Source organism: Bison bison, unplaced genomic scaffold (assembly GCF_000754665.1).
Source record: "Bison bison bison isolate TAMUID 2011002044 unplaced genomic scaffold, Bison_UMD1.0 scf7180017864297, whole genome shotgun sequence".
Taxonomy (NCBI): Eukaryota; Metazoa; Chordata; class Mammalia; order Artiodactyla; family Bovidae; genus Bison; species Bison bison.
This window is the reverse complement of record NW_011494869.1, coordinates 2,819,196-2,832,202: the sequence shown is the minus strand read 5'-3', so window position 1 is coordinate 2,832,202 and position 13,007 is coordinate 2,819,196. Positions and strand designations below refer to the sequence as shown.

The window sequence follows — 13,007 nt, the reverse complement described above, 5'->3', positions numbered from 1 at the left end:
GGGAAATCAGTAAAATTTAATATTCTTTCAAACAAACAAAACCCCATCTGTATCACATACTTGATAACCTCCTCTAAGGCGATCTCACAAATCTCACTGAAAGTGAAAAGTGAAAGTGAAGTTGTTCAGTTGTGTCCGACTCATTGCGACCCCATGGATCGTAGCCTACCAGGCTTCTCCATCCATGGGATTTTCCAGGCAAGAATACTGGAGTGGGTTGCCATTGCCTTCTCCAGATCTTCCCAACCCAGGGATTAAACCCGGGTCTCCTGCATTGTAGGCAGAATCTTTACCGTATGAACCACAAATCTCACTGGATCCTCACAATAACTCTACGCTTATAGACATTTCTGTCATCCAATTTTGGGGGAAAATCTCAAACCAAGAAACCAGCACATGGTCACAAAGTCAGCAAATGGTTGAGCCAAGGCTCAAATTCAGGCCTCTTGATTTCAGATTCCACATTTTCAACAGTTGTCTACACTGAGATCAGGCCTTCAAGTGAGCAGGAGGAAAAACATCATTGGGTACATGAAGTGGTAGTCCCTGAGTGCTAGCTCCCCACACATAGGAAGAGGCCAGTAACACTCCTTTCTCAAATTCCAGAGGTGATTTGATTTAATCTTCAAATCAAAATACCTTACTTCATTATAGTTCTACAAAATGAAAAAGATCTAGAGGTCTACTGAATAACACTGTGCCTACAGTTAAATAGTACTGTACTGAGTGCTTAAAAATGTTTAAGAACTGACTTCCCTGGTGGTCCAGTGGTTGAGAATCTACCTGCCAATGCAGGGGATACAGGTTTGATCTCTGGTCCTGGAATATTTCACAAGCCACGGAGCAACCAAGCCCGTGTGCCACAACTACTAAGCACACGAGCTCTCGAGGCCATGCTCGAGAAGCCCCCACAAAGAGAAACCGGAGCACCGCAACTAGAGGGTAGCCCCGCATGCCACAACTAGACAAAGCCCATGCACAGCAACAAAGACCCAAAGCTGCTAAAAATAAATATAAAAAAAAAAAAAAATTTTTTTTAAACAGTTTAAGGCAGATCTTATGTTGTGTTATCAAAAAAAAGGGATACAAGGAAATTTTTGGAGATGACAACTGCTTTTTTAACTTAAGATGACGTGTACAGGTATATATATATGCCTATGCCCAAACTCATCAAATTGTATACTTGCACACACTAAATACGTGAATTTTCTTCCGAAATCAACTACACCTTGATGAAGGAAAAAAATGGACAAAACAGCTTACTTCATAGACTGGATGAGGCCAAATCGAGCCAGCAGCAGGTCACAGTACAGTTCCAGGATCTCCATGGCCTCCACAAGGTAGTCTTCTCGAATAATGTGCTCCACTCGGATTCGAGCTCTTTCATCTTTCCCAGCAGCCAGATAGTCAGCAATCTCTTTCCTTGCTTTCTGGGCCAATTCCGCTAAAGCACAAATCCCATTCCAGTCACACAGCAGTAGTACATGGGCCCTGGCCTGCAGGCAGACATCCACCCCAAAAGAAAAAAGTCGTGTTTCTACTATATCCTAGCTCACTCTTCCTTAGCAAACTTAGTCTCATCTCATCTATTCTAGAATTTATAAAATAGAATAGAATAGTGTTTGTGTAGTCATTTATCTATTCCATAGAAAGAGTATGTCCCTTTCCCTGTTACAAAGTGACTCAGTCTAACTAGTCACAAAAGACAGCAGAAATGTACCCAAAACTTAGAGGATATGGGATCCCTAAGACTTCAGACTGCTAGCCTGAAAGAGCCAATAATAGGGTGCTAGGACTCAACGATGTATTCTAGAAAAAAAAATGTAAGGCAAGCATGCACTACTCACTTTTTTTTTTCTCCAACAGTTTAAGACGGTTTATGACTAATCTCAAATTGACTCGTAAACGCTCAGCTTTAAATCCAGAGCCCAGCATGCTGTGTTGTTCCTCCTGGGAAAAGATAAGAAGCATGGTGATTACTTTCAAGTCAAAATTAGTTCAGGAATTAAGACCAGCAAGATAGTGAATTATTTCACATTATAAACCAGAGTAATTTTTAAATTCAGATAAATAACATCATGTGACTCACATTTTTTAAAGGTCATTTGGCTGTTGTGTGGAGAATTGATTGGGGGAGGATAATAATGGAAGTAAGAGGACCAAGGACAAGGCTATTAGAGCAGTCCAAACAAAAGATGAAAGCAGCTTAGGATGGGATAGTCAGCAGTAATGGTAGAAGTGATTGCACTGAGATGTTTTGAACACAGAGATGAAAGAACTTGGTGATGGATGAAATGAGTATCTAATCTATGTACTGGCATAGGAGTAAGGTGATAAAAAAACACGCAGGAAGGCCTCCTGCTGCTGCTAAGTCGCTTCAGTCGTGTCCAACTCTGCAACCCCAGAGACGGCAGCCCACCAGGCTTCCCTGTCCCTGGGATTCTTCAGGCAAGAACACTGGAGTGGGTTGCCATTTCCTTCTCCAATCAATGCATGAAAGTGAAAAGTGAAAGTGAACTCGCTCAGTCGTGTCCGACTCCTAGCGACCCCATGGACTGCAGCCTACCAGGCTCCTCTGCCCATGGGATTTTCCAGGCAAGTACTGGAGTGGGGTGCCACTGCCTTCTCCAGGAAGGCCTCCTACTCTCCCATAAAACACAAAGGTAGTGATAAGAAGAGATTATCAAATTTATATCCAAATTCAAAAATATTACCACCTTAAGTCCTCAAATCCTCCTAAGTCTTAACCTTTAGAAAAAGCTACAGCCAAAGATCACAGAAATATCATTAATATCGACTCACGAAGAAATATACAAAGGGGTAAAAAGCTAAAAAAAAAAGAAAAAAAAACCTTTATGTATTAATATAAAATTCAACAACAAGGATAAACAATAGGATCCTATTGTGCAGCACAAAGAACTAAATTCAGTATCCTATGATAAACCATAATGGAAAAGAATTTAAAAAAAAAGTATCTATACATACAAGAATCACATTGCTGTACAGCAGAAATTGACACTGTAAATCAACTATACTTCAGTTAAAATTAAGAACAAAAACCAAAATAAAATAAATTCGACAACAGAAGGCTATTATTTACCAAGACTTTTGCTGAACAGATGATTTACAGTCAACAAAACCACTCCTGTATCACCCATAAGACTTTAGGGTATAACACTGTGCATTGACCACTATGCATTCTCTATCAGCACTATTTCTTCTATTAATTAGGGACACATGAACTTCAAAACGTAACATCCCAACAGAAAGTGAAGAGCAAAAGTGTTAGTCACTCGGTCCAGACCAACTCTGTGACCCTTTGGACTGTACCCCATCAGACTATTCAGTCCATGGGATTCTCTAGACAAGAATACTGGAGTCGGTTGCCAAGCCCTACACTAGAGCATCTTCCTGACTTAGGAATCGAACCCGAATCTCCTGTGTCTGCTGCATTGGCAGGCAGGTTCTTTACCCACTGAGCCATCAGTCAATCCCAACATCCAAACAAATGTTAGGTCTAACACCGTAGGAGGGGTGCAATCAAAATAAAATAAAATCCCATAGCCACCAGGTGGGTGACCCACAGACTGCAGAACAATAATACCAAAGAAGTTCTGAGCCCCACATCATGCTTCCCAGCCTGGAGAATTCCCAGGGAATCTGGCATTGAGGGCCAGTGCGATTTGATTATAGGACTTCCAAAGGACTGGGGGAAACAGAGACTCCAGTCTTGGAGGACACAAACAGAATTTTGCACACAGCAAGACCCAGAGGAGAGGGGCAGTGACCACACAGGAGACTGAACCAAAACTAACTGCTAGTGGAGGAGGGCCTCCTGTGGAGATGTGGGTCAGCAGGGGCTGACCACAGGGATAGGGGCACGGAGAGGTCCCCCTTGGTGTAAACCCTTTCATAGCTGAAGAGATAGGAATAATAGACCAGCTTACCTGCCTCCTAAGAAACCTGTATCCAGGTCAAGAAGTTACTGTTAGAATCAGACATGGAACAATGTACTGGTTCCAAACTGGGAAAGGAATACATCAAGGCTGTATATTGTCACTAGGCTTATTTAACTCATATGCAGAGTACATCACGCGAAATGCCGGAAGAAACATCAATAACCTCAGAGACGCAGATGACACCACCCTTATGGCAGAAAGCGAAGAGGAATTAAAGAACCTCCTGATGAAGGTCAAAGAGGAGAGTGAAAAAGCCGGCTTAAAACTCAACATTCAAAAAACAAAGATCGTGGCATCTGGTCCCATCACTTCATGGCAAAAAGATGTGGAAACAATGGAAACTGTGACAGACTATTTCTCTCTTTTCTTGGGCTCCAAAATCACTGTAGACAGTGACTGAAGCCATGAAATTAAAAGACACTTGCTCCTTGGAAGAAAAGCTATGACAAATCTAGACAGCCTACTAAAAAGCACAGACATTACTCTGCCGACAAAGATCTGTCTAGTCAAAGCTACAGTTGGACTATAAAGAAAACTGAGTGTCGAAGAATTGATGCTCTGGAACTGAAGTGTTGAAGAAGACTCTTGAGAGTCCTTTGGACAGCAAAAACTTCAAACCAGTCAATCCTAAAGGAAATCACTCCTGAATATTCATTGGAAGGACTGATGCTGAAACTGAAGTTCCAATACTTTGGTCACCTGATGCGAAGAGCCTCCTCTTTGGACGCTGATGCTGGGAAAGATTAAAGGCAGAAGGGGATGACAGAGGACAAGATGGTTGGATGGCATCACCGACTCAATGCACATGAGTTTGAACAAGCTCTGGGAGATGGTGAAGGACAGGGAAGCCTGGCGTGCTGCAGTCCAGGAAGTCTCAAAGAGTTGGACAACAACAACTGAACAATGACAGAACCCATTGACCTGCAGGCCAAACAACTACAAAGGAGGGAAGGAACCCTACCCATCAGCAGATAATTGGATTAAAGCTTTATTGGGCAAGACCTACTTTTCCCATAGCCAGTCCCGCCCTCTTGAAGCCTCATCAATCAGAGGGCAGATAGAATAAGCACAGTATCCCCTCTCCTGCCTCCTCCCCCTTCTTCTTTCAACCTGGCTTCCTTTCTTCCCTTTGAAGTTTTTGATGTTAGTACTTGGATCTGAAGTTCTGTGTCTCTACAGGAGAGACTGTATTCTTGTATTTAAGGGCTTCCCTGGTGGCGCAGAGGTTAAAGCGTCTGCCTGCAATATGGGAGACCTGGGTTCGATCCCTGGGTCGGGAAGATCCCCTGGAGAAGGAAATGGCAACCCACTCCAGTATCCTTGCCTGGAGAATCCCATGGATGGAGGAGCTTGGTGGTCTACAGTCCACAGGTCACAAAGAGTAGGACACGACTGAGTGACTTCACTTTCACAGTGGCTAAAACAAAAACTATATTACAGAATGTTAATCACGATGAAAAAGCAGAAAGGTATATCCCAGATGAAGGGACAAGATAAAATCCCAGAAAAACCACGAAATGAAGTGGAGATAGGCAAACCTTCCAGAAAAAGAATTCAGAATAATGACAGTGAAGATGATCCAGGATCTTGGGAAAAGAATAAAGGCAAAGATTGAGAAGATGTAAGAAATATTTACCAAAGATGTACAAGAACTAAAGAACAAACAGATGAATAATACACTAGAAGGAATCAACAGCAGAATAACTGAGTCGGAAGAACGGATAAATGACCTGGAGGACAGAATGATGGAAATCACTGCCATAGAACAATACAGAAAAAAGAATGAAAAGAAATGAAGACAGCCTAAGAGGCCTCTGGGACAATGTTAAACACACCAGCATTCGCATTAAACAGGTCCCAGAAGGACACGAGAGGGAGAAAGGACCTGAGAAAATATTAGGAGAGATAACAGCTGAAAACTTCCTGAACATGGGAAAGGAAATAGTCAAGTCCAAGAAACACAGAGAGTCCCAGGAAGGATAAACCTAACAAACACACCAAGACACACAGTATTCAAACTGACAAAAATTAAAGACAGAGATAAAATATTAAAAGCAACAAGGGAAAAATGACAAATAACATACAAGGGAATTCCCTTCAGGCTATCAAGTTGATTTCTCAACAAACTCTACAAACCAGAGGGAATTAGATGATATATTTAAAGTGATGAAAGGGAAAAAAGCTACAACCAAGAATACTCTACCCAGCAAGACTCTCCGTATTTGATGGAGAATTCAAAAGCTTTCCAGACAGCAAAAGTTAAGAGAATCCAGCACCACTAGCTTTACAACATATGTTAAAGGAACTTCTCTAGGCAGGAAACACAAGAGAAGGAAAAGACCTACAGAAAATAAACCCAAAACAATTAAGAAATAAGACCATGTATATTGATAATCACTTTAAATGTAGATAATCACCTTAAATGTAAATAGATTAAATGCACCAACCAAAAGACAGAGGCTGACTGGGTGAATGAAAACATGTGCATGTATGCACTTCACTTACCACACACATCACTCTGCCTGATCCCCCCCAAAATTGTATGTAATTATTTTATATTGTTAAGACAAACAAAGGTTTGTCTAGTCAAGGCTATGGTTTTTCCTGTGGTCATGTATGGATGTGAGAGTTGGACTGTGAAGAAGGCTGAGCGCCGAAAAATTGATGCTTTTGAACTGTGGTGTTGGAGAAGACTCTTGAGAGTCCCTTGGACTGCAAGGAGATCCAACCAGTCCATCCTGAAGGAGATCAGCCCTGGGATTTCTTTGGAAGGAATGATACTAAAGCCGAAACTCCAGTACTTTGGCCACCTCATGAGAAGAGTTGACTCATTGGAAAAGACTCTGATGCTAGGAGGGATTGGGGGCAGGAGTAAAAGGGGACGACAGAGGATGAGATGGCTGGATGGCATCACTGACTCGATGGACTGAGTCTCAGTGAATTCTGGGAGTTGGTGATGGACAGGGAGGCCTGGTGTGCTGTGATTCATGGGGTCGCAAAGAGTCGGACACGACTGAGTGACTGATCTGATCTGATTTTATATTGTTAAAGTTAATCATGTTCCCATTATGGCTTGCAATTGTAATTATCTTTTATTTTTTGTCTGGCTATTGATTGTGAAAACTGATAAACCTCTTTTACTATTGTGATTATGTAACTATTACTCACTTAATACTATTTTATCAAGATTGGTGAACAGAAAAATAATATATCACCAAAACTAGGATTTAACAGAAAAATCTGTAATCACTTCTTAAAATCCAGATACGTATCAAAATTATCTTGAAATTTTTGAAAAATACAAATGCTCAGGTATTGCTTTTTTTCTTCAGAGCTCCAGATATGTTTCTAATGAGCAGTTATGTTTTAAAACAACTGGTATATGATTATCTTTTATCGAGTTTGCTTCACTTTTTCTGCTTCATATTCAGTGCTTCCATTTCATTTAGTTTATGTTCTCCAATTTCTCCATCTCTTTTTTTTGATGTTCTTTCTCAAGCCTTTATCAAGTGAAGCTTGATAAGAAAGGTTTACCAAAGACCTACAAGCACTAAAGAACAGAGATGAATAGAAAAGCTTTCGTATACATATACATATGTATAATATATATATTAGATAGAATACTTATGAATTTTTACCTAACTAAAAATTACGATGTTCTGATTCTACCTGTTTGAGTTAGCAGGAATAGAATGCTAGATTTTTAATTTTAAAAGTTATGCTATGCAAAAAGCAACAAAGGTTTACTGTACAGCATAGGGAACTATAGTCAATATCTTATAAAATCCTATTATGAAAAACAATTTCAAATATAATGTATGTGTATTTGTATAACCAAATCACCTTGCTGTGTACCTGAAACACTGTGTACCTGAAACAACTATACTTCAATAAATATACATCTTTAAAGATGGGGGGGAAAAAGCTAGGTCTAACAAAGTAACCAAAGGACAAATCAAAAAAGATACCCAATGTAAGGACGAACATTAGGAATAGTATGTCCGCCTGTATATAAACCAATACCCACTATCTTCCTTTTGTGAAACTGCCCTTCAGAATCCTTCATCCTTCACTGAATTCAAGCTCTAGTTTACAATGGTAAATATCTGGGATCCATTATACTAAATTATGTTCAATCCATTTAACAAATACTACTGATTATGACAGACAATGGCTAGATGCTGGAGATTAAAACAAACAAACAAAAAAATCCTTGTGATCAGAGAACCTTACATTCTACCGGAAAAAACAGCTAAGAAAATCTGGCAACTACAATACTATTTGCTAAGAACTTTACCTCTAGAGGAGTTGTCAACTGAAAATGATTTTGCCCACAGTCATTTGGCAATGAATGAAGACTTTTGGGTTGTTATGATTGGAGAAGATGCTATTAGCATATACAGTAGGCATCTAGAGATACTAACATCCTACAATGAACAGGACCATGCCTCTGCCCCAGACAAAAAAAAAAAAATCTAGCCCAAAATGTCAAGTGTCACGATTAAAAAACCCACTCTACAGAAAAGACATGTAACCTACTCAGGGATGTTAAAGAATTCTTTCTAGGGAGAAGGAAAAGCCTAAGCCAAGTCCTGAAGGACAAACAAAATTCATAAAGTAAAAACACGGTGTGACTGTCTCGGGCAGAGGGAGTGATGCATCTAAAATCCAGGTACCAGAGAGAACAAGAAGTTTTATGAGAAACACAAGTTCAGTACAGTTGAAGTATGACATTAATTACAGTTTATGCCACCTGCCTCATAATCCTAAACTGAAAACATCAATTCAAAACTTAGAAGACGTCAGGTGCTGCCTAGATCAATACGGTATCCTTGTTCTGAAGGCATTCATAACCAGAGATAGATGGGAAGCAGAAAGACAGGCAGAAAAAAAGTAACTAGGGCTGTCATTTACTCTACCAGGGACTTGCCCAAGATCAGCCAGCAACTAAGTGGTTTAAGAGTTCAGAATAGAATCTAAGTGCATCTGAATTAAAAATCTAAATAAACAATTGTGATAGGGATAGAAGATAGTTACACAAGTAGTTGTAGAAGTCCCAGTAGGGGACTATAAATAGAGAAGGAAACTTAGGAACCTTTGGGAGGCCACTGTAAGTTAAAAAAAGCTACTGGAACAGTGTTCAATGAAGCAGGCTTGTTTAATTATAAAACCATAAACAAAACCACAAGATATGCCCCAGGCCATTGTTGTTCAGTTACTCAGTCCTGTCTGACTGTTTGCGACCCCATGGACTGCAGCACGCCAGGCTTCCCTGTCCTTCACCATCTCCAGGAGCTTTCTCAAACTCATGTCCATTGAGTTAGTGACGCCATCCAACCACCTCTTCCTCTGTTATCCCCTTCTCCTCCTGCCTTCAACCTTTCCCAGCATCAGGGTCTCTTCTAATAAGCTGGCTCTTTGCATCAGGTGGCCAAACTATTAGAGCTGCAGCATCAGTCCTTCCAATAAATATTCAGGGTTGACTGCCTTTAGGACTGACTGATTTGCTCGCCCTGCTGTCCAAGGGACTCTCAAGTCTTCTCCAACACCATAGTTCGAAAGCATCAATTCTTCAGTGAAGATGACGACATAAGAAGTAGACAGCTGATCCAAGATCTGGATCTGATTCGTACAATTTTTCATTACGTTTTCTTCCTGGTTTTTGGACTCTTACACATGAACCAAATGTCTCTGTATCATGGGCATGATCTTATGCAAATTTTATAAATCAATCATACTGTTGGGTTGTGGTCAATTACCTATATCCAGTTTACCTTGGTGGGTTTCTCCCCTCCAAGGCTCTGACTGGCTAGCTCTTAAAAAGTTTATTTTAGAAGAAAGGAATTATAGCTCTGTCTGGGCTACTACTGATAATCATTAGATAAGACCAACTCATTTGGCCAAATAAACATATTTATTCTGACCCTGGCCATAAATATGAATTTTCCCTTAAGGTTACTCAAGCTCAATAAGAACAACAGGCTAAATCCTAGTCAAAAAAAGAGAAAAAGTAAACTCTAGACTATTAAGAAAGATGCTTCCTCAGTTATGGGATGGGTTTATCTGGCTAATACCAGGCTATGGTCGTTTATCCTAAAGGCTACCCTTATGCTGAGAACAATTAATCATACCAAAGATAATCAACCTAATAGCACTAGAAAATTAGGCTGTCTTATGAAAACTGCCAATATACCATTTCTCGTAAAAGACAGAGATTGATATGGAACAGATTGGGTTAGAAGACCAGAAATACACTGGTTGGCACCTAACAGAACTAAATGGCTTTGTGGGTCCAACCTATGACCCTGGCTTCCACCAGACTGGCTAGGAAGGTATACTTTAGGATTCCCCTGGTTCAAGGCCACTTATGTACAAACTTAGATATGACTCCAGCAAATTTACCATCAATACGAACTTGATGGACCAAGAGATCTCTATTTCACTGGTATGATCACTTAGCAGCTATTTTTCCACCTTCCGTAGGAGTGGAGAATGTTATTTCTCACATTGAAGCCTTACCAAAATTCACTCAAAAGGCATTAAACGATTAATGCAACCAGGCTATTAGCCCACGAAATTGAGGTCTCTGTGGTAAGAAAAGCTGTCTTACAAAATCATATGGCCCTTACTATCCTTACAGCATCTCAAGGGGCACCTGTGCTATAATTCAAACTGAATGTTGTTTATATACCAGATGAATCCTCTAATGGGTGCTGTTTTAGGAAGATGATTTGGTTCTGAAAGCTCATGGCTTAAATCCCTATCTGAAACTTTAATCACGTTATTAACTGTTATTACTTGTAACGTGTTTATAAGATTGCAGTCTTCTGTACTATATGATGCATAATCAGGCCTTCATCCAAATTAATGATAATGGAACATCTTGAAGAAATAGATCACATTTATAACACAGAATAATTGCAATAGTGTGATTCTAGGTATGGGAAGAGGCAACAAGGGAAATAACTCCTGGATCCTATATACAGAGACTCTTTTTTTATTTATAAATGGGCCTAAGTCCATTGATTAGGAAATTAACACCTGGAGTGACATATCAACGAAGATGTTTTCCCTGACCTGGGATGAGCCTCCCAGCACCATGGGACGAAAAAAAAAAAAAGGTCATGAAATGTCTCCCAAATATGGTCAAATTTATCACCACGGGGTTCAATTCAGATGAGTCGCTTAGTCATGTCCGACTCTGCCAAATCCATGGACTGCAACATGCCAGGCCTCCCTGTCCATCACCAACTCCCAAAGTTTACTCAAACTCATGTCCATTGAGTCGGTGATGCCATCCAACCATCTCATCTTCTGTCATCCCCTTCTCCTCCCACCTTCAATCATTCCCAGCAACAGGATCTTTTCCAATGAGTCAGCTCTTCACATCAGGTAGCCAAAGTATTGGAGTTTCAGCTTCAGCATCAGTCCTTCCAATGAATATTCAGGACTGATTTCCAAACCAGGACTGACTGGTTTGATCTCCTTGCGTCCAAGGGACTCTCAAGAGTATTCTCCAACACCATAGTTCAAAACTATCAATTCTTCAGCACTCAGTTTTTTTTATGGTCCAGCTTTCACATCTGTACATGACTACTGGAAAAACCATAGCTTTGACTAGATGGACCTTTGTCGGCAAAGTAATGTCTCTGCTTTTTAATATGCTGTCTAGTTGGTCATAGCTTTTCTTCCAAGGAGTAGGCATCTTTTAATTTCATGGCTGCAGTCACCATCTGCAGTGACTTTGGAGCCCAAGAAAATAAAGTCTGTCACTGTTTCCATTGTTTCCCCATCTATTTGCAATGAAGTGATGGGACCAGATGCCATGATCTTAGTTTTCTGAATGTTGAGCTTTAAGCCAACTTTTTCACTCTCCTCTTTCACTTTCATCAACAGTCTCTTTAGTTCTGCCTCGCTTTCTGCCATAAGGGTGGTATCATTGGCACATCTGAAGTTATTGATATTTCTCCCAGCAATCTTGATTCCAGCTTGTGCTTCCTCCAGCCCAGTGTTTCTCATGATGTACTCTGCATATAAGTTAAATAAGCACGGTGACAATACACAGCCTTGACGTGTATCAGCCTTTCCCGATTTGGAACCAGTCTGTTGTTTCGTGTCCAGGTCTAACTGTTGCTTCCTGACCTGCATACAGATTTCTCAAGAGGCAGCTCAGGTGGTCTAGTATTCTCATCTCTTTCAGAATTTTCCACAGTTGGTTGTGGTCCACACAGTCAAAGGCTTTGGCACAGTCAATAAAGCAAAAGTAGATGTTTTTCTGGAACTCTCTTGCTTTTTCCATGATCCAGTGGATGCTGACAATTTGATCTCTGATTCCTCTGCCTTTTCTAAATACAGCTTGAACATCTGGAAGTTCATGGTTCACATACTGTTGAAGCCTGGCTTGGAGAATTTTGAGCATTACTTTACTAGCGTGTGAGATGAGTGCAACTGTGCGGTAGTTTGAGCATTCTTTGGCATTGCCTTTCTCTGGGATTGGAATGAAAACTGACCTTTTCCAGTCCTGTGGCCACTGCTGAGTTTTCCAAATTTGCTGGCATATCGAGTGCAGCACTTTCACAGCCTCATCTTTTAGGATCTGAAACAGCTCAACTGGAATTCCATCATGTCCACTAGCTTTGTTTGTAGTGATGCTTTCTAAAGCCCACTTAACTTCACGTTCCAGGATGTCTGGCTCTAGGTTAGTGATCACACCGTCGTGATTATCTAGGTAGTGAAGATCTTTTTTGTATAGTTTTTTGTATAGTTTCATGCAAAGATGGACACAATAAAGGACAGAAATGGTATGGACCTAACAGAAGGTGAAGAGATTAAGAAGAGGTGGCAAGAATACAGAGAACTATTGCCATGGGGAGGAGATAGGAAATGAAAATACTTCCTGCCCTATCAATAAATAAGAAATGTCACAGCCATCAGCGATTTCTAGCCTCCAAATGCGAATGAGGGCTCCAGAAACTGCCATCCAACAGATGCTGCCACCCACCCCACCCAGGGTGACTGCTGGGTGACTGCTGGGGGGGGGGGGCGGGT

At 40.7% G+C, this 13,007-nt stretch overlaps 1 protein-coding gene across 3 annotated transcripts in view; it reads right to left on the bottom strand.

Annotated features, from left to right (window-relative positions):
* The window catches only part of IST1 (increased sodium tolerance 1 homolog (yeast)), a 40,011-nt gene that overhangs the window by 13,375 nt on the left and 13,629 nt on the right, over positions 1-13,007 (bottom strand). For 2 of the 3 annotated variants that reach the window (XM_010850932.1, XM_010850933.1), the window contains exons 2-3: positions 1,848-1,950; positions 1,264-1,444 (exon numbers count right to left, since the gene is read on the bottom strand). In XM_010850932.1, the coding sequence (XP_010849234.1) occupies positions 1,264-1,444; positions 1,848-1,935 (269 nt within the window). In that variant the 5' untranslated portion in view covers positions 1,936-1,950. Of the gene's footprint in view, positions 1-1,263; positions 1,497-1,847; positions 1,951-13,007 lie in introns of those variants that run through there. The other variant, XM_010850934.1, reaches the window with a different exon arrangement.